This window comes from Thalassophryne amazonica, chromosome 8, assembly GCF_902500255.1.
Source record: "Thalassophryne amazonica chromosome 8, fThaAma1.1, whole genome shotgun sequence".
In the NCBI taxonomy this organism is placed as follows: domain Eukaryota; kingdom Metazoa; phylum Chordata; class Actinopteri; order Batrachoidiformes; family Batrachoididae; genus Thalassophryne; species Thalassophryne amazonica.
This window is the reverse complement of record NC_047110.1, coordinates 72,534,504-72,556,972: the sequence shown is the minus strand read 5'-3', so window position 1 is coordinate 72,556,972 and position 22,469 is coordinate 72,534,504. Positions and strand designations below refer to the sequence as shown.

At 41.5% G+C, this 22,469-nt stretch overlaps 1 protein-coding gene across 2 annotated transcripts; it reads left to right on the top strand.

Moving 5' to 3' along the window:
• Positions 1–13,715: 13,715 nt before the first annotated feature.
• lrrc4.2 (leucine rich repeat containing 4.2) lies at positions 13,716–18,676 on the top strand. 2 transcript variants are annotated; one of them, XM_034176638.1, is made up of 2 exons: positions 13,716–15,002; positions 15,353–18,676. In XM_034176638.1, the coding sequence occupies exon 2, from the start codon at positions 15,474–15,476 to the stop codon at positions 17,472–17,474; it is 2,001 nt and encodes a 666-aa protein (XP_034032529.1). In that variant the 5' UTR covers positions 13,716–15,002; positions 15,353–15,473; the 3' UTR covers positions 17,475–18,676. The 2 variants fall into 2 exon arrangements, with proteins under 2 accessions (XP_034032529.1, XP_034032528.1); XM_034176637.1 differs by having other exon boundaries at positions 13,716–15,214.
• Positions 18,677–22,469: the final 3,793 nt, after the last annotated feature.

Below are 22,469 nucleotides of genomic sequence, written 5' to 3'. Positions count from 1 at the left end.
AAATACCTAGAAACTGCTAAATTTATTTTGTCCAACGTCAGGAAGAGTACGATCTCTGCATTATGCTCACACTGCCTGAAGACCATGCCGCAAAAAAGGTGACAGTGCTTGTCACACATCAAAAGCTCATCTGAATGTGGTTGAGAAATTCAGTTTTCCTTTGACCTTCTTGGGACTCATTTAAGGCTCATTAATCTGAAGCATCTGAGTCAAACCTGCTGCAGTTTCCACCTAAATTGCATTCATTTGGGCAAATGTGAAAACAGCAATTTCACTTGGAGCAAAATATCTGGCCAACAATCACTTGTCTCCATCCCAATGTTATGAGAATTTTGTTGCAGTTCACTTATGATGAGAATATAATCCGAGCCAACAGAACAAATATCCAACCCACATTTTGAGTTGTAGCAGCATAGTTAGTGTTGCTGTCAAAACAGAATTTAGAATTAGTCCTGGGTTGATGTGGCGTACAGATGAGGTACGGTAACTCGGTGAAATTTCGTCAAATGGCAACATGTCTGCACAGCTTGTGAAAACCCATTAAAATATGAAACTAGAGCGATCAGCAGCGCTCTTACGGAGAAAAGCATTCACCAAGACTGCACGACAGCATCATATTAAAGACACACATGCACACAGAGAACTCTGAAATCTGTCATACTCACGGCTTCCATGTACTACAAATAACCCCAAATGAGCAAATGTTGGTACGGTCAGGAAAATGCATAATTAAAAAAAACAGTGTTTGTTAAATTTAATTGGACTTTTATTTCTATGCAGACATAATAAACTCAAGATATTTAACGTTTTTTGTGATCAACTTCATTTCATTTGTTAAACAACGCAGCCATTCCAGCACTGAAGACCACCAACACAGTAAAAAAAAAAACATTGCAATGTTGCTATTCTTTCTCACAAAAGTTAAAAAATGTTTTGGCACTGAGGATAACCATCGTTAAAAGTATGCATTTTTCATTTCATACTTTTCCACACGCTACTGGGGACAGGTCAGGACTGCAGGCAGGCGGTACCTCCTTCTTCTGAAGCCATGCCTTTGTAGTGTGTCCAGAATGTGGTGTTGCATTGTATTGTTGAAAAATGCATGGATGTCCCTGCAAAAGACGTTGTCTTGAAGGAGGCATATGTTACTGTAAAATCTCAGTGTACTTTTCAGCATTAATACTTCCATACAGTAAAATCACGAGTGTTAAATTAACACTGTCAGTGAACATATGGTCTCACTCTGGCCAGAGTAGGACTATATGTACACTGACAGTGTTAATTTAACAGTCAGTTTTACACTGATTTTACTGTGCATCACAGATATGTGAATTGCCTTCGCCAAGAGCACTGACACAACCCCATACCAAAGCAGAGTTTAACTTCTGGACTTGATGATAACAGTACAGATAATCCTTTTCATCTTTGGGCTGGAGCACACGACATTAACAAAAAAAAAAAAAAAAAAAATCTGGAATACTGATTAGTCTGACCAATGCATGTTTCTGGTATGTGATAATCCAAACCAGATGCTTCCAAGACCAGAGAAGTCCATGCCACTACTGGACGTGGTTAAAATAAACCTTATTTTTTTTTTCACAAAAAGGTGAAAGTGCCATCTATATTATAATAGCCAAGTGGCCTCTGTGTGCGTGCATACATATGACTTCAATCACACAGAAACCGTGGAGAGCTGACATTTGCCGTTTGCCATGCATATGCATGTTGGATCAGGGATGAACGCTGCAAAAACAGAAAGTTGATAGGACAAATAATTTTGGAGAAATTAGCAATTATTGTAGCTAACCAGTTAACAATGGATGTTGTGCTGCAATGCATCATGGGAGTTTGGGGTTTTAAATGTTGTTATTGTGGTTAATGTTAGTTTAACAGTGTTGTTAGTGTTAATGATTTATTGTGTTTTTGTAGTTTCATTGGTTTAGTTAATTTAGATAATTTAGTTTTGTTGCTGGTACCATACATGAGACATGTGTTATATTTGATGTCTTCCACCACTGTCGCTGTGTCTAAAATTAGAAGCACCTGCTTGTGGCAGAATACGGAAAAGACAAAAAGCTCTGCATGCGTATGACTTAGATCACAGAGAAACAGAAGACAGCTGACATTTGTGGTTTGGTATGTATATGTATTTTGGGTGCAGGATGAATGCCGCCAAAACAATGATGAAAGGATGAATATTTTTGGAGAGGCTATGGATATTAGCTAACATTGCTAATTATATTCTGGACTTGAATGCCATTCAAGCAGGGGGTGGTAAGTCATCTGTATATTAAAAGCGGCACACATGCTTTTATTTAGAATGTTCAATGTAAGTACATAATATAATTGTAAATATGGTAAAAATACAGGAATGACACAAGAAAGTGAAAACTCTTATTTCCATTGTGGTTCAATCAAATGACAAAATATAAGTCAAAATAAAATAAAATAATAATGATACTCGGGCAGCACTAATGAGATAACTTTTCAGTTATCTCATTAATGGTTATCGAAGCTAACTTTTTGGTTAGCTGTGCCCACCACTGTCTTATATATATATATATATATATATATATATATATATATATATATATATATATATATATATATATATATATATATATATATATTACTCTGGAACAAAGATGACAGACAGTGTTTGACATAAACAGGACTCTAAAGAGCAAACAGGAATAAATTTCAATGATTCCAATTGAAAATAATGAAGAAGCAACCTGGGCTTCTTCTGGCATTTTTACATAAAACAAACACAATAACAATGTCTATAAACCCAAAGAATATATTCACGAGAGTTTTAGGCACAATATAGAAAGAGTTTAATGCTGTTGTCCATGTGGAGCCTGATCAGAGCGTCTCAAATGCATTTCTTCTGTTGTGAATGTACTGAGATTACCCATAATGCACCTGGACAAAGCATGTCCACACTAAAACCTTCAAAATTAGTGCATTGCATTAAAACGAAAACATATATCTGATATTTTCACTTCATAAAACTTCAGACATGACATTAATTTAAATAACTTCCGAAACTAGCTTGGTTAAAATTGTAACCATAAGTGAAAACTGTATGCCTCTGAATGACTTGGGTGATATTGCCAGCGTATCAGTATGTGATCAAAAGAAATGAGCTTTTTTCTTTTCTGTGACCAGTTGTCCTTTGTCTGCTGAGGATCGAGTGCTTTCTTCTGGAACCAGCTCTCCTCTGTTTGCAGTGGATAGAACTGCACATTTACCTCAAAACATTTAACAGGTAGGTACTCAACTGATTTTAGACTTAATACTGTAAATGTTTGTAACTGTTAAGCTTTGTTCACCACGCCTGCAAAAATATGTTAGCGGTCTAAAAAATTATCGGACCAAAACTTATCGGAAGGTAAATGGTCCAATGATGGTTTTCAAAGTTATCTAAAAAGCTAATCTGATAATGAAAACATTACCTTAGATAATTAGCGGTTAACGGATTAGCGGAACTGTGCCCACCACTGAAGATCTCTGGAAAGATGTTGGAAATGGCTGTGCACTGACGCTCCCCATCCAAGCTGAGGGAGCTTGAGAGGTGCTGCAAAGAGGAATGGGCCAAACTACCCAAAGATAGGTGCACAAAGTGTTGGGGAAAGTGTAGTGACACGGACCCACAACAGGGGGCGCAAATAAACGGTCAACAGATGAGCCAAAAGGTAACAATTTAATGTTGTGAATGTGCACAACGACTATACAGACAATCTCAGAATATGATAGCAGTCAATACACAAAGGTGACGTGTGGGCAGGCTCGAGGATAGAAGACGTCTGTCCTGAGAAGAGCCGGAACCACACGATTTCCGCCGCCACCGAACCTGGTGAATACTGGAGCTGCCAAGTCCCGAATTCCCAGGTGATCACCATCCCCGACTGTCGGATCTGGTACTGCTGGTGAGGAGCACAAACAGTGAGATGTGGGTGTGTGCACACCCAGTAACAAAAACAGTCAGAAGGTGGAAAGTCACCTCCACCTCTAATCACACACTCGTGCAGCTCCTGTTAACCACTTATCTGGTTGGAGTGTGATGCGAAGCCGTCGCTGATTACACCAAACGCCAATCCCACAGATAAGGAAACACTTACAGGAAAACAGCTGCAAAAAAGTTCAGACTATTAGTCAGTGTTTTCAGTTTAGCAGAGAATTACCTTCACAGGTAGATGATATCTCGGCAATGAGGTGGAGATGACGTCCGGGTTTTATGGAGTAGTAGATGGGTGACAGCTGTCATGAGATAATGAGTCTGTCACCGCCTGCTGTGTCCGTGGCGGCAGCGCCCTCTCGTGCCTGAAGCCCGCACTTCAGGCAGGGCGCCCTCTGGTGGTGGGCCAGCAGTACCTCCTCTTCTGGCGGCCCACACAACACAAAGCTTGTGGCATCATATTCAAGAAGACTTGAGGCTGTAATTGCTGCCAAAGATGCATCAACAAAGTGAGCAAAGGCTGTGAGTACTTATGTTCATGTGATTTCTCAGTTTTTCGTTTTTAATAAATTTGCAAAAAAAAAAAAAAAAAAAAAGAGGGCTGCAGCACAGAATATGCACGACTCTCCGAAATCAACAAAGGTCTTATCTCTGTGTGACCCAGGATATTGTGTTCAACTTCATGTGCAGCTTGCAATATGCCCTTTCTTTCTTCTTTGCCACATTTCTTTTCACCTGATGACATCTTATTGTACTCCTGTCTGCTTTCATCATCTCTGCAATTACTAATTGTTTTTCACCAACATATTTCTCAGTTTTTTCCTGAATTTCTTCATTTCACTGCCAAATCTCCTTGTCATCCTTCCTCTCTCCAGATGTCACACCCAGTACCTTCCTGGCTGTCTGCCTAACCACATCTGCAGTAGTTTGCCAGTTGTTCTACTTATCTGTCTTAGCCTACTAATATTGTTTGCTCAATTCCAAACAGACGTGACAAAACTCTTCATATTAGAATGGAATATTCTAAGCTAAAATAGTTTAGATAAGATGACCATTATATTCATCCAAGGCCATTTGAATTAAGACGCCCAAAGATCCTTGCAATATGATATGTAATTCACTTCATATGCACAGTGGAACAAGCAGTTAAATGGACACGGAATTTGTATTGTGCCATCCCCTGGTAAATAATTGTTCAAACAAATGTCTGAAAGCTAAATCAGACAAATATACACACACACATACATCTTCAACCACTTACTCCAGTTAAGGGTCACAGGGTGCTAAAGCCTATCCCAGCAGTCATAGGCCCAGCAGTCATAGGGCGTGCGTCAGGGTACACCCTGGACAGGTCACCAGTCTGGCACAGGGAAACATATAGACAGACAAATACATTCTCACCCACACACACAACTATGGTCAATTTAAAGTTTCCAGTTCAACTAACCTGCATGTCGTTGGATGTGGGAGGAAGCCGGAGCACCCGGAGAGAACCCACGCAAACACGAGGAGGACATGGAAACTCCATACAGAAAGGCCACAGGTGCGAATCGAACCCATGACATTCTTGCTGTGAGGGAGCAGTGCTAACCACTATGGCACCATGCTACTATATATATAAAATATACCTATAAATGATACGCCAATATGATTGGATAAAACACTAAAGAATAAATAGCAATACACCCTTTTCGCGGACGGGTAATATTTGCTGCACCACGGAGCAGCGCCACGACGAAGAGGCGCGGTCAGAGGAACTGTGAAATACTGGTGAGTCACTATTAATAATTTCTTACGTGTCCAACCTCGTAGGTTGATCATTAAAATTAAATTTGTTAGTTCTAAAAGCCATCATAATTATTTATAGGAAAACGTTCTATTTTTTTTTTCTACTAAGGTTTGAACTTTGAGTGTTTACACAGGAGAGAAAAGTGAGAAAATGTTAATGCCTGTTTGCGAAAAGTGTATAAAGTGTGTAGTGAGGGGTTTTACAGCCTTAAAACATGTATAATAATTGTAAAAAATAACGCTGACTACTTTGCGGATTTCGCCTATCGCGGGTTATTTTTAGAATGTAACTCCCGTGATAAACGAGGGACCACTGTATATGATAAAATCGTTATCAAGTTGTTCACCTTTTTACACCCTTCAGAAAACCATACAACATTGATCATTTATAGGTATATGATAAAATCATTATCAAGTTGTTTTACCAATGAATATGGCTTTATACACCCTTCAGAAAACCATACTGTTGTGTGTTGGGGGGTTTGGCTGGACATTTTGGTGTTCTTTTCTTTTCTTTGCTCTCCAGGTGGTATGCAAACTGATTTGTCTGTGGAGGAGGTGCTGGCAGAAGAGTCCTTCACCCTCATCAACGTGATATGCAGCACCTGTGGATGATGCTCACGTGCAACCTTAAAGACTTTCAGCTGAAGCAGATAATGAGATGGCGTTCTGCATTTAAGCCATGTGTGATTCGAGCAGAATTGCCGGGAACTCGACTTTGTGATGTTCGTTTGTGAGACGCTGAGGACCGCGCTTGGGTTTGACACATCGTGCCTGTGAAGGAGGACGGGTGAGGGACACATGCTGTCAGCACACATCAGAGGTGATTTGATTGTGTGAATAATTGTTAACAGTAATTTGGTATTTTGTTACGCAGTATATGTGAATATTGATGAGAGTTGTGCAGCTTGCTTCTCACGGCCGTGGCGTGCGGACTGATGATCCTCCACCTGTTGTGAGAAGCTGCTCATTTACATAAGGCTTAAGTTCAGACCTGAATGTGTTGCTGATAGTGTGTGCCTTTGAAGGATATTAGTTGTAGCTGCTGACTTACCTCACCTTTTCTATCCTTCACAGAGTCGGTTTGTCGTGTCCACCTGGGGGGTGTTTGGTGGTGAATATGGGGCCAGAGGCGCCGGGCTTCGATCCCTTTGGGCGCTGGAGAGCGCGCTGTCCTTCACTCCGCCAGACAGACGCGCTTTATGTTTGTACACCGAGTATTGCACAAAAGGGGGGAAATAAATTGTTTTGTTATTGGAACCGTTTTCTGGTTATTTTAGCGCTGGGTTCAGTCAGACGCAGGTCCGCTCCTCAACCCGCGTCGACACATAACACATACAGTGTATGGCAGTCTGTCATCTCTATTATAAATCCATATAGACAGAGAAAGGCACCAAAAGAAAGAGGACAAAGACATGGTGAGAGCAAAAGCAAATGTCATATATTCAGTGTGATGAGTGACCTTTCAGTGCTCGTGCCCCTGTAACAGCATTAACACAGCGGCTACAAGCAAGTATATCAATTATCTGCCCAACTCTGTCGGCGTCACCTTAACTAATAGTTATCTCTCCTCCACATTCTCTCATCCCCCCATTATATTCCCTCTTTCTCACTCTCTGTTATCTGCACTCTAAAGTACCATCTCTAATGGGAAAAGAACAGGTACTCGAGCTGCACTTGGCATGTGTTTCCATGTACTTTTCCAGTCTGTCTTGTGCAGTAACTCACCAATCCTAGCTTGTACTCTCTTTTTCATCCTTGTTTATTCAACCAAATCAAAGGAATTCTCTGATGCATATATTAAACTGTGAGTTATTCAAGCCATCGTTGCTCTTTGTTGCACAAATTTGAAATCTGGAAAGTCTTGTGAAGGACATTTTTTTGAATGCAGAAGCATACATAATGCCTTCAAACATCTTATGCAGAAACAATTTCCCCCTAACTCCACTGCTTAATTTGCGTTTACTCAATTATCTTGTCTGTTAAACAACTCTAATGGGGCCATATTACCCACTTTTTCAGCAAGCTCATTCGAATTACCTAGTGTGTTTAAAACAGACATTAAAGTTGTATCCAAAACCCTGTTGACCAGGGGTCACCAACCCTACTCCTGGAGATCCCCCTCCCTGGATGTTTTCTATGGTTGTGTCCCAATTCAGCAACGGTGCAATTGCTGGCTGCTTACGTCATAACTGGTGCAGCAAGGCTGTCCCATTTTACGGGCTCCTTGGAATGTCACAGATGTGTGCAGACGTCGTTCCTGTGAAACCAAATAATACAACAGATCTATCCTTCAAGGCCCAAACAATCCCATGAGTCACTGCACAATTTGTTTTTCCAGACAAAACCACTAGTAAATAACAAAAGACAAAAGAACACTTTTGACCTCCATATGTACATTTATAAATAAGTAACATTTTAAGTTTAAAAAAGATTAAATAATTTGGGAATAACCCTGTTGTGTTTGATGATTTGCAGATGTTCATGCTGGTTGTACGGTCGCAAACTGAGCTTTATCGGTGACACGTTAGCGAAGCCGGTAAAACAGATATGTGAGACTGTAATTCAACATGCATGTCCACAAATCATCAGACACAAAGGGGTTATTCCCATTCTAATCCAATTCCATCATTTGCACGGTTTATTTTTCTGTAGGTAATTCAGTCGGCAAGGCTTTCCGTCGAGACAGCGTCGCTCCAACAGCAGTCAGGGCACGGAGTAATCCATCAGATATGAAAATCCATCAGATGTGAAACAGTAATTCTGTATCAGAATCCACATCAGTACTTTCTTATGGTAATGCAAGTAGAGAAAAATGTTCATCAAACAGCGTGTGCAAGGATAAGCAATAATAATAATACTTGTAACAGTACAATAAAATAAGAAAATGAGGTAGAAATAGAATATGTATGTGTGTATATATATATATATATATATATATATATATATATATATATATATATATATATATATATATATATATATATATATATTTCTCTCGCTCTCAGCTAACACTGCCATTATTGACACTTGCTTAGCAGCGCACGCGGCTGGTCAGAGTGCGGCGTAATACATTAAATGTGAAATGTTCTAATATTTTATGACCTTACACCCGATATTATATGGTCTGAAATCTCATGTGATTAACCAATCAGATTTGTGGAAAAAAAATGTAATTGGATTAGAATATAATATAATGCAATGCTAAAATACCCTCAGCCATATGAGCATTGTGTTCTTTATAATTTGCAGTTGTTTAATGAATTATTAAGATCCTATTGTCTTACATACATTTGTACATGTTCAAATCAAATCATCATTTGTTCATGTTGTGCAAATCAAGGAATATTTGTAGATCACCCTCTGTGCATTTGCATTTATTAATGAGACAAATAGGAAGTTAGCTTTGAGATAGCGAAAGTTAGCGTGCAAGCTAACGCCTGCAAAAATGTCTTGTAAATGACTCCATAGGTGTTATCAGGTTACAAAAACTGAGTTTTTAGTTTTTCAAGTGTTTAGTTCTTGCTAGCTTTTACATAATATACCAGAAATGAAGCTGTTAGCAAGTAGCTACAACAGGAAGTGATGTCACCATGCTAACCTTGGCAAAATGTCTTGTAAATAAGTTCAGAGGTGTTATTAGGTTCCAAAAACAGCATTTTCAGTTTTAGAAGTGTTTATATCTTGCAAGGTTTTACATTATATATGAGAAACATGTATATAAAACACATAAAACGAAGCGACCAGTGACTGACCTCACAGTGCAGCTCTACTCTGACTGGCTGTCACCCACATCACTCAAAACCAAAATGGATCAGATTGAAACAGAATTTGACTTTTTAACCTCTTAAAATACATTAAGGTTAGCCATCTTTGACCTTGTACAAGGTCTGTGTCCCAAGAATGTTCCTTGTGAAATTCAAGAGTCTGGGAGTAATAGCACTGGACTTATGCTGAGCACAGACAGATGGATTGACAGACGAAAAGCCTTTGCAATACCCAATGGCCATATTTGATGGCCTCGAGTAATAAGTACTGAAAAATGAGAAGTAAACTATGGGTTACACCTACTGCACTAGCTTGGCACATGTAGATGTCAGCTGTCATTTTCCAGCCTCTGCTCTGTCTATTGGCCTGAAACCTGAAGAGTTTCATGGGACACAGCCCTTAGGAGTATGTAGACCCTAAATTGGAACACAGCCCATGTCAACCTGCTGTAACCACAGCTGATTAGTCAAGGCTAGTGTTTCCTAGGTCTTGATTGCCTGAGCACACCTGAGTTAGTTTATTAGCAGTGGGTGGAGCAGGGAGGGTTGGAAATGATGCAGGCCAGGTGATCTGCAGTGGTAGAGTTGGTGAGCACTGCCACAGACAGTGAACTAATGCAACCTTGAGAGATCCCTAATTTAAGGTCAATGAGAAACAAACAGTTGTTTGTTGCATTAAATTGACAAAAAAAAAAGCCTGCTTCTCACCACACTTGTCTATCTATTTGTCTCTCTCCAGCAAAATTTGTTAGACATTGCACAGACTGGCTTAGTGGGCATATTTCAGAAAGCAAGCACTACTCAATATATATGGACTTATGTGACATAGTATTCAGAAGTGTAAAACAATTGCTTTCAGGCCTAAATTTCTCTTTGTGCATGAACATTTCTATTTGCACAGTCATAGAGTTGAAAGACTTTGGGGATGTTTAAATACAGTTACTGCAAAGAACATGTTTGATGCATAGTTGATTGTAGAGTGAAAGCTGCAACTGTTTCCTTTAGCAAACTAAATGACTGACTGTAGGACAGATTAAGCTCAGCACTGAATGAAATGTCTACCGTGCCGCTGTTCTGAGTGCATTACTCTGCTCTTCTGAGAGGTACATCCTGTCCAAACATCATGTCAGCAGACTTACAATGATTCATCTGAGACATCTCTGCAGCATCATGGTGATCACTTTGAGAAACATCTAAATACTCTACAGAGCTAATACCCCCGCATTAAGGTAATTCTATGGCAATCACAGCTTCATGGGTAAGGCCATCACATTTGAACAGACAGAAAATATATACCCAGAGCTTTCATCTCAGGTGAACTTAAACTATACAGGGTGACCCCCTTTGCTGAAATGTCATCTACGAACTCTAGGCATCACACAATGAATAGAAAACCGTGGTGCAACGTCAGACAGCCTGACAGTGTAATATTAAACAGAGTACACCTCATGCCCATGACAGATGAAAGCACAAACAGGAACACTATGCAAGCAGACATGCATGCATACGTGCCAAAAACTAATGAGACCTTCAGCATCATCTGACAAAATAGTCAAAATTATTTTAATTGGTTTTCTCTCTCCTAGTTCCTGCCACTGAAAAACATCCTCACAGCATGACGCTGCCACTACCATGTTTCACTGTAGGGATGGTGCCTGATTTCCTCCAAACATGATGCCTGGCATTCACACCAAAGAGTTCAATCTTTGTCTCATCAGACCAGAGAATTTTGTTTCTCTTGGTCTGAGAGTCCTTCAGGTGCCTTCTGACAAACTCCAGACAAGCTGCCATGTGCCTTTTACTGAGGAGTGGCTTCCATCTGGCCACTCTACCATACAGGCCTGATAGGTTGATTGCTGCAGAGATGGTTGTCCTTCTGGAAAGAGCTCTGACAAGCAACCAGCAGGTTCTTGGTCACCTCCCTGACTAAGGCCCTTCTTCCCCAATTGCTCAGTTCAGATGGGCGGCCAGCTCTAGAAAGAGTCCTGGTGGATCTGATCTTCTTCAATTTATGGTAGATGGAGGACACTGGGGCCACTGTGCTTATTGGGACCTTCAAAGCAGCAGAAATGTTTCTTACCCTTTCACTGATTTGTGCCTCGAGAAAATCCTGTCTTGGTGGTCTACAGACAATTTCTTTGACTTCATGCTTGGTTTGTGCTCTGACCTGCACTGTGAACTGTGAGACCTTATATGTCGACCGGTGTGTGCCTTTCCAAATCATGGCCATTCAACTAAATTTACCTCAGGTGGACTCCAGTTAAGCTGTAGAAACATCTCAAGATGATTGATGGAAATGGGATGGATCTGAACTCAATTTTGAGCTTCATGGCAAAGGCTGTGAATATTTATGATGTACGTGTGATTTCTTTTTTAATTATTTTTAATAAATTTGCAAAAATCTCAAAAACATTTATAACATTGTCATTATGGGGTATTGTATGTAGAACTTTGAGGAAAAAAAATTAATTTCATCCATTTTTGAATAAGGCTGTAACATAACAAAATGTGGAAAATTTAAGTACTGTGAATACTTCCTAGATGCACTGTATAACACACTGACTGAGAATTGCACTTTACAGAACATGGCGTCACATTTTATTCATGCTCTTATGTTAACACACACCATAAACACATTACAGTTCTGTTTCTATCAAATTAACTGTGTCCATTTATACAGCCTTCAGTAACACTACATCCTGTTTATGACTAATTTGGACATGGAAAATGAATTTTTCAATAAATTCTTTACATCATTGATTTCCAGTTCTAGTCATTTTCTGTTATTCATTGCATAAATTTAATTAGAAATTGCAGTCAATATGTTTTACTATGCAACAGGAAAAACAGAGGAAAGTATGGTGAGAGGGAAAGAGTGTAGTCATTGAAAAAAGGTATAGAAATAAGGAGATCTTCTTCTGTATTCAAATGATGCTAAAAATGTCGATCTCAGTTACATGGACATGCATCCATAAGGGTCACCATCTGTACCCAGGACAAAGTGAATAGTGAAGATCATTCCTTTCATTTAGCACTCAGTTTGATGACATAACTCACCAGACCTTGTACCTTGTGGTGTGTGCAAAAAGAACTATGGCACTCCTATAGTATAACTTTAGCACAATCTCGATACTTCTGGAAAACCACCTGGTGATGTAATGGCATATATGACGATGCCGTGGGCCACGTGGAAAAGCATGGAATTATCAAAGTTCACAATAAAAATAAATTTTTGAACATCTTGCCATGGATAGAAAAGAAAAAAAGACCATTGCACAATGACAGAACATGCCAATTCCGCATGGACACACTTCTGGGCCCTTTCAAGGTTTTCCAAGGTATGGAAAAAGTTTTAGGATACATATTGCAGAAAGTGAGAACAGGGACAACATCACTCATGTTGTCCATCCTCTTCCTCACCCCTTCATCCTTTTTCCTCTCATCTCTCCCACTCATTCCTCTCCACTTTTTCTTTCAATTCACAGGTTATTTTCCTCTTTGTCCCCAATTACACAAAAGCTTCTCCTCTCACTCTGCTCCATCTATCGCTCTCTCTCCTCCATTTTCTGTCTCCATCTTTCCATCTTTTGCTCTCATCTTGGAGATAACTATGTGCAAGCTCTTTTGTCTTTTCCTCCCCAGGGAGAAGACTGGCCAGCACAGAGAAGCAGAGTCAGCATTTTGGTTCTCTCTGATGTCAAGGACACCCCGGCCCAAGCCCCAACCCCACATGTACAATTCTCCACAACCCTCAAATCCAACAAAAACCAACAACAACTATCCGTTATAGTAATAAGGCAGGAGGGAAACACTCACCAAAACTGTGCTGTGCAACAGCAAGCCTTATCTCAACTGGAAAACAGTGGTGCAGTGCTGCACTCGTGAGTGAAAAAGAGAAAGAGAAAAAGGAGAGAGGGCATAAAACAACTCTGGAGTTGCAACACAAAGTCTGACCTCTTGCCTCAGTATGATACACAATGACAGATACTGGGTGGGACATAAAGATGTGCACCAGTCTTTATGTGTTTGGGGGGTAAACGGAGGTAAAAACACCAAGATCATGAGCGCAGAAGACGGCGAGGAACAGAAGAGATGGTGGAGAATGAGAAAAGATATTAGTTGCAGGGAGATGTGGGAGAATGAGGGATAAAGGAGGTGGGGAGGTCGAATGTTTTACTACATGGGAACACTGCATCAAACCAGTGCTCTGCTCGGAGGCTGGCTGAGCAGCTGAGTGCGTCAGCAGTACATTCACGTTTCCACTGAAGGACAAAGGGGGGTGGGGGGGTGAGAACGAGCGTCTTAGCTGCCTGCAACACCGACACACATCGGAAAGGGATAAAGAAAAGAGGTATTGAAGAATAAACAAGAAGCCGAGACGTGGATTAGAATGACGCTCCTGCTGCTTCTTTTGACGGTGGGCTGCCTGTTTGAGTGCTTCTGTGCCTCCTTGTCTCCATCCCTCTCTCTCTCTCTCTCTCTCTCTCGCTCACTTTCCTTCACGCGCTCTATCTTTCCCTTGCTCTTGATCTGTCAGTGGTTCTCTCTCGTTCTCTGTCAGTCTCTCGCTTCCCCCCCCTCTCTCTCTCTCTCCCTCTCTGTTCTGCTCCGGCTACTGCAGTAGTCCACCAGCCAGCCGCAAGTCTGACAGCCACACACATGGCTAACTGCCACAACTTACTACCTCAGCCCAGAAGATCAGCTAACAAATAAGCAAGCAGAAGAACACCGCAGGAGACAGCCACCGAGCCGAGAGGAAGAATCTCTGTTTAACGGATATGGATACGGAGCACACTTCCACGGACATCCTCCCCGGCATTACCCTCTCTCTTTTCTCTCTTTGCAGAAGAAGACAAAAGTGCTCTCTCTGTCTCTTCCGACAGGCTTTCGTGAAGCTCCATCAGCGCAGAGCATCCCCTTTTTCCGACCCCCTCCCCCCCACCTACACCTCCACCCCCCCTTCCAGCACCACCATCTCTCCCACCACCCACAATCCCCCCCACCCCTCCCCTCAGGAAGAATAGACGGATTACTGCTAACTGTGCACACGGCAGCCTGCAACTGCTCTGACCAGGGCCAGCCCAACGTAGGAAGGAAGCAAGAGGAGCACGGAGGAGGAGAGGAGAGGGGAATGACTGTGCCGGGAGTTCTTTAGTCTTTTTCTGTCTCTCAGTCTGTGTCACAACAAGGCTAATCAGTGATCGACTAGCCCTGGGCAAAGTCACACTGAGGGAGGTCTCACCGACAAACGGGACCGGCCGACATGCCAGCACATGTATCTGGATCTGACAGAACTGGGGAGTTTTTATTTATTTCTGTTGATCACTTCTTCTCTCCTCCTCTGTCACGATTATGTGCACTATGGATCACTGCAGTTTAACCACAATGGAGCTGCATTTTGGAGCCTGCAGACTGGAGAGAGGACAGTCAGTGGGGGCAGAAGGGATCTGTGCACCTGCCGAGCGTTCCTGGCCTTACCTTTCCCTGTGAGTGCTTTCCATGCTGCTCTCATTCTTTAATATCAGGAGCCATTTTGTAACCTTGGTTAACAGAGGGACACTTCACTTTTTCACAAAGGGGAAAACAAGAAAAACAGTCGTGGCATTTTGATGGAAGGGATTTATCAATGAATACAATCCATGACAGCGGGTTAAATGCATGAATAGAGGCTAAAACAAGCACTTTTTAAACTAATGAGGTATGTCACCAATACTGTTTGTATAATGTTGCTCTTTTAGTCCTTTGATGCAACTCTTCTTAATTTTTTCTTGCTTTGTCTGCTTCCCCCCCCCCCCCCCCCCCAACCCCTTCACTTTCTGACATGACTTTGATGTAGCATCTCCCTGCACTGTCAATGGAACTTGGGGGCCTTGATTTGCTCCAGCCAGGCTAGGGTGGTCTGTCCTCTGGTGAGTGCCGTCTCCCCCTACCATGCAGAATAATGAGCCCTCCACACCATGAGTCCTCTGGGCCAGGTTAGTGTGCAGCCTACCTGGAACGCAGCCCTGCTTGCCATACTCACCCTCATAGTGTCTGCTCTCAGTATGTGCCAGTCCACGGGTCCTATGCTGGGCTCGGCCAACCCACAGAACTGTCCAGGTGTGTGCTCTTGCACTAACCAGCTCAGCAAGGTAGTGTGTACTCGCCGAGGTCTGATTAGGGTTCCTCCAAGCATCCCTGCCAACACGAGGTACCTAAACCTGATGGAAAACAGCATAGAGACCATTCAAGCAGACACCTTCAGGCACCTGCATCACCTGGAGGTACTGCAGCTGGGAAGAAATGCAATCAGGCAGATTGAAGTTGGAGCCTTCAATGGCCTCACCAGCCTCAATACCCTGGAGCTGTTTGACAACAGACTGACGGTCATACCTAGTGGAGCATTTGAGTACCTGTCAAAATTGAGAGAGTTATGGCTTCGAAACAATCCCATTGAGAGCATCCCGTCTTATGCCTTTAACCGTGTCCCATCCCTCATGAGACTGGATCTAGGGGAGCTAAGAAAGCTGGAATACATCTCTGATGGGGCATTTGAGGGCCTCCAAAACCTCAAGTACCTCAACTTGGGGATGTGTAACCTGAGGGAATTTCCCCATCTTTCACCACTAGTTGGTTTGGAGGAGCTGGAAATATCAGAGAATGTTTTCCCTGAGCTAAAACCTGGCGCCTTCCGTGGGCTCAAGTCCTTACGTAAACTGTGGATTATGAACTCTGCCATCACAACCATTGAGAGGAATGCATTCGATGACATCACAGCCTTGGTGGAGCTGAATTTAGCCCATAATAATCTATCATCTCTCCCACACAACCTCTTTATCCCTCTCCAGTATTTGGTGGAGCTACACCTGCACCACAATCCTTGGCGGTGTGACTGTGATGTGGTGTGGCTATCCTGGTGGCTCAGAGAAAACATTCCCACAAATTCCACCTGCTGTGGACGCTGCCACACTCCAGTCCACATGAGAGGACGGTACCTGGTGGAAGTGGATCAGACAACCTTCCAGTGTTCAGCACCATTCATTCTTGATGCTCCTCGAGATTTGAACATTTCAGCAGAGAGGGTGGCAGAACTAAAGTGTCGCACAGCCGCCATGAGCTCAGTTCGATGGCTTTTGCCTAATGGGACTGTATTGACCCATGGCTCAGTTCACCCACGGATATCTGTCCTTAATGATGGAACACTGAACTTCTCTCATGTTCTTCTGTCAGACACAGGGGTCTACACATGCATGGTGAGCAACATGGCAGGAAACTCAAATGCGTCGGCCTACCTAAATGTTAGCAATGCCGAACTCAACACTTCAAATCTGTCCTATTTTACAACTGTTACAGTTGAGGTCTTGGAGCCCACAGTAGAGGAGACCCCTAAACCCAAACCTACTCTCCCTGCCTCACCCTCAGTCTTTCAGCCCGTCTTCATCTCTACACCTACTGTACTGTTCCAAAACACACAGACTCCAAGGCAGGTGTCAATCCCCACTGCCAGAATCCCAAGTGGGCCAGCTGCCAGCCTAGATGAAGTGATGAAGACCACTAAAATCATTATAGGATGTTTCGTTGCTGTCACCTTGTTGGCAGCTGCCATGCTGATAGCATTCTACAAGCTACGTAAGCGCCATCAACAAAGAAGTACAGTGGCAGCTGCTAGGACCACAGAAATCATACAGGTCGAGGAGGACGTTCCTCCAGTTAAACCTTCCACCTCTGGATCTAGTGGTTCTGATGACACGGGATTGGTACTGCCTACATTAGTGGAACACAACAGCAACACCTTTAAGCCTGGGTACGTGACCTCCACCTCGTCATCTCGCCAAGGGGGATATGGAGCTCACTGGACTCACAACAACTCTCTACATCGCTCAATCAGACAGCATCACAGCCACATCAGCACCATCACTGAGCCCTACATCATTAAGACTACTCATACCAAGGAGAAGGTTCAAGAGACCCAAATTTGAGTAACACTGACTATGGATCTATCTGAGACTCTGCCCCAACCTCTCCTCTCCAACTGTCTGCTCACTACTTCATGCAATAGAATGCACAAAGAACAAAACAGTAACTTTCTTTTGTACAGAAGTGCAAAACAGAGACTTTTGGGTTTGTTTGTTTTTTGGTTCTTGTACATGCCTATACATAAGTATATAAATATGAAAAAAATAAATATATATAACAAAACTACCATCAGGCAGTGGTGAGATATGCAGATTATATTAGAAAAGAAAGTAATTGAAACTATTTTCTAATAACTGGTGACTTTTATTTTAGAAAAGACAAAGTTAATGAATTGCTTTCGTGGTTAACAGTAGAAGGCGGTGCTGTGTGTGATAGAGAAGGAGGAATTTACTTTTGTTTTCCATCGTATTTAGGATGCACTAAAACATGCAGTGTTTTTCTTTTTTAAATACATCCCCAGATTTAAAGGCCCAGTTTTTATTGTACCAAATATTATATGCAATAAAACAGCATTTCCACAACACAGAGCGTGCACATACACAAAACACAATCAGTTTCTAGATAGTAACATTTATTTAAAGATGGCAGTGTAATGGCACAGTTAGAATGTGCTGTTCAGTAGCTATCAGCCAAATGCTTTAGGACTGCAGTGAATTTCTGCAGCTAAGGTTTAACTCTCTGGTTGCTGGAGCTAAGCTGCATTCGTGTGACAGTGCCGACTTGTGCGTCTTCGTTGTAGCATATCTTAACATTTTTATTTGCTGCGACCATGGTAACCCTTGTTCATCTGACAAAGAATGAGTGCAGGCCAATAACAGCTTTTACAAATCCTTTGTTCAGTTAGAGTTTGCGTTTTGTATTTCTTTTTACCCTTAGGTTTTTGACTTGCTTCTTAATGGCTTGTGTAGTGTTTAGGACTAATTTAGTAATGCATTACAGCAGCTGCCTGACTTGTCTCTGCAAGGGCTCATTCCACCGCAAATTTTTTTCAAAGGAACAGACGTGGTGCAGTAATACGGGGCTTTTCCAGCCGTTCAGCTTTGAAAAAAAAGAGAGGATGATGTGTCACAAAATGAATGTCTGATACTGGAGCTTTTCCATTGCCTACATTGAACAAGACATTGTTTTTCTTTGACATGTTATTTTGACCAACACTATTTTTATGGAGGGACAAAAGGAGGTCATGAAAAATAAATAAAAAAAAAAAAATTTGGTTTGTATTTCTCTAATCAGAATCACTTTGATCTGATGCTTTTCTTCTCTCTGAATGTTTCCATTTGTGTGTAAGATGATTAATCATAAACATGATTAATCATAAAAGCTGCAGGAGGTATTGTAAATCCTATCCTATGCCAAATTCCTTCCTACCTTACAGTCCTATGCATTTACCTAGTGTCTGCATGAAGGGGTCTTTAAGTAACTGGTTTATAATGCTGCATTACACCCCACAGTGGGGCTCTATGCAGGTCAGACAAGCAGTTGGTTTTTGATGCCTCAGCTGAGTTCGTAACATTGATTTCTCAGTGACTGTGAAGGGGAAAAATACATGTATCCCACAGTTCCACAGTTTATGGGTATGATTTTGTTGGTTTCTATCGCCGGGTTTTACGGTGCATCCGGAAAGTTCTCACAGCGCTTGACTTTTTCCACATTTTATTATGTTACAGCCTCATTCTAAAATGGATGTTTTTTCCTCAAAATTCTTCACACAATACCCCATAATGACAATGTGAAAAAAGGTTATTTGAGATTTTGGCAAATATATTAAAAAAATGAAATCGCATGACCATAAGTATACACACAGCCTTTGCCATGCCCGTCTAAACTGAGCAATCAGGGGAGAAGGGCCTTAGTCAGGGAGGTGGCCAAGAACCTGATGGTCACTTTGTCAGAGTTCCAGTATTCTTCTATGGAGACAGGAGAACCTTCCAGAAGGACAACCATCTCTACAGTAATCCACCAGTCAGGCCTGTATGATAGAGTGGCCAGACAGAAGCCACTTCTTACTAAATGGCATATGGCAACCTGTCTGGAGTTTGCCAAAAGGCACCTGAAGGACTCTCAGACCATGAGAAACAAAGTTCTCTGTTCTGATAAGACAAAGATTTAACTCTTTGGCTCTCTGGCATGAATGCCAGGTGTCATATTTGGAGGAAAAGAGGCACCATCCCTACAGTGAAGCATGGTGGTTGCGGCATCATGCTATGGGGATGTTTATCAATGACAGGAACTGGGAGACTAGTCAGGATTGAGGGAAAGATGAATGCAGCAATGTTCAGATACAACCCCAATTCCAATGAAGTTGGGATGTTGTGTAAAATGTAAATAAAAACAGAATACATTGATTTGCAAATCCTCTTCAACCTATATTCAGTTGAATACACCACAAAGACAAGATATTTAATGTTCAAACTGATAAACTTTATTGTTTTTGTGCAAATATTTGCTAATTTCAAATGGATGCCTGCAACATGTTTCAAAAAAGCTGGGACAGTGGTATGTTTTCCATTGTGTTACATCACCTTTCCCTCTAATAACACTCAATAAGCGTGTGGGAACTGAGGACACTAATTGTTGAAGCTTTGTAGGCGGAATTCTTTCCCATTCTTACTTGATGTACGACTTCAGTTGTTCAACAGTCTGGGATCTCCATTGTCGTGTTTTGCACTTCATAATGCGCCACACATTTTCAATGGGCAACAGGGCTGGACTGCAAGCAGTCCAATCTACTACCCACACTCTTTTACTACGAAGCAACGCTGTTGTAACACATGCAGAATGTGGTTTGGCATTGTCTTGCTGAAATAATCAGGGACATCCCTGAAAAAGACTGCTTGGATGGCAGCATGTGTTGCTCCAAAACCTGGATGTACCTTTCAGCATTGATGGTGCCATCACAGATGTGTAAGTTGCCCATGCCATGGGCACTAACACACCCCCAAACCATCACAGATGTTGGCTTTTGAACTTTGTGCTGGTAACAATCTGGATGGTCTTTTTCCTCTTTTGTTCGGAGGACACAACGTCCATGATTTCCCAAATCAATTTGAAATGTGGACTCATCAGACCAAAGCACACTTTTCCACTTTGCATCTGTCCATTTCAAATGAGCTTGGGCCCAGAGAAGACAGCGACATTTCTGGATGTTGTTGATGTATGGCATTACTTTGCATGGTAGAGTTTTAACTTGCACTTGTACAACCCCTGGCAAAAATTATGGAATCACCGGCCTCGGAGGATGTTCATTCAGTTGTTTAATTTTGTAGAAAAAAAGCAGATCACAGACATGACACAAAACTAAAGTCATTTCAAATGGCAACTTTCTGGCTTTAAGAAACACTATAAGAAATCAAGAAAAAAGATTGTGGCAGTCAGTAATGGTTACTGTTTTAGACCAAGCAGAGGAAAAAAAATATGGAATCACTCAATTCTGAGGAAAAAATTATGGAATCACCCTGTAAATTTTCATCCCCAAAACTAACACCTGCATCATATCAGATCTGCTCGTTAGTCTGCATCTAAAAAGGAGTGAACACACCTTGGAGAGCTGTTGCACCAAGTGGACTGACATGAATCATGGCTCCAACACGAGATATGTCAATTGAAACAAAGGAGAGGATTATCAAACTCTTAAAAGAGAGTAAATCATCATGCAGTGCTGCAAACGATGTTGGTTGTTCACAGTCAGCTGTGTCTAAACTCTGGACCAAATACAAATAACATGGGAAGGTTGTTAAAGGCAAACATACTGGTAGACCAAGGAAGACATCAAAGCGTCAAGACAGAAAACTTAAAGCAATATGTCTCAAAAATCAAAAAATGCACAACAAAACAAATGAACGAATGGGAGGAAACTGGAGTCAACGTCTGTGACCGAACTGTAAGAAACCGCCTAATGGAAATGGGATTTACATACAGAAAAGCTAAATGAAAGCCATCATTAACACCTAAACAGAAAAAAAACAAGGTTACAATGGGTTAAGGAAAAGCAATCGTGGACTGTGGATGACTGGATGAAAGTCATATTCAGTGATGAATCTCGAATCTGCATTGGGCAAGGTGATGATGCTGGAACTTTTGTTTGGTGCCGTTCCAATGAGATTTATAAAGATGACTGCCTGAAGAGAACATGTAAATTTCCACAGTCATTGATGATATGGGGTTGCATGTCAGGTAAAGGCACTGGGGAGATGGCTGTCATTACATCATCAATAAATGCACAAGTTTACGTTGATATTTTGGACAATTGAAAGGATGTTTGGGGATGATGAAATCATTTTTCAAGATGATAATGCATCTTGCCATAGAGCAAAAACTGCGAAAACATTCCTTGCAAGAAGACACGTAGGGTCAATGTCATGGCACAGGGTCAATGTCAACGAGCAGATCTGATTTGATGCAGGTGTTAGTTTTGAGGATGAAAATTTACAGGGTGATTCCATAATTTTTTCCTCAGAATTGAGTGATTCCATATTTTTTTCCTCTGCTTGGTCTAAAAAAGTAACCGTTACTGACTGCCATAATATTTTTTTCTTGATTTCTTATAGTGTTTCTTAAAGCCAGAAAGTTGCCATTTGAAATGACTTTAGTTTTGTGTCATGTCTGTGATCTGCTTTTTTCTACAAAATTAAACAACTGAATGAACATCCTCCGAGGCCGGTGATTCCATAATTTTTGCCAGGGGTTGTAGATGTAGCAATGAACTGTGTTAACTGACAATGGTTTTCTGAAGTGTTCCTGAGCCCACATGGTAAGATCCTTTACACAATGATGTTGGTTTTTAATGCAGTGCCGCCTGAGGTATCAAAGTTATGGGCATCCAATGTTGGTTTTTCGGCCTTGCCGCTTACATGTAGAAAGTTACCAGATTCTCTGAATCTTCTGATGATATTATGGACTATAGATGATGGAATCCCTAAACTCCTTGCAATTGAACATTGAGAAACAATGTTCTTAAACTGTTGGGCTATTTTTTCACACAGTTGCTCACAAAGTGG

What these genes read in the sequence shown, in the direction of transcription:
- lrrc4.2 (XM_034176638.1), top strand. Translation starts at nt 15,474, where the DNA reads ATGAGTCCTCTGGGCCAGGTTAGTGTGCAGCCTACCTGGAACGCAGCC.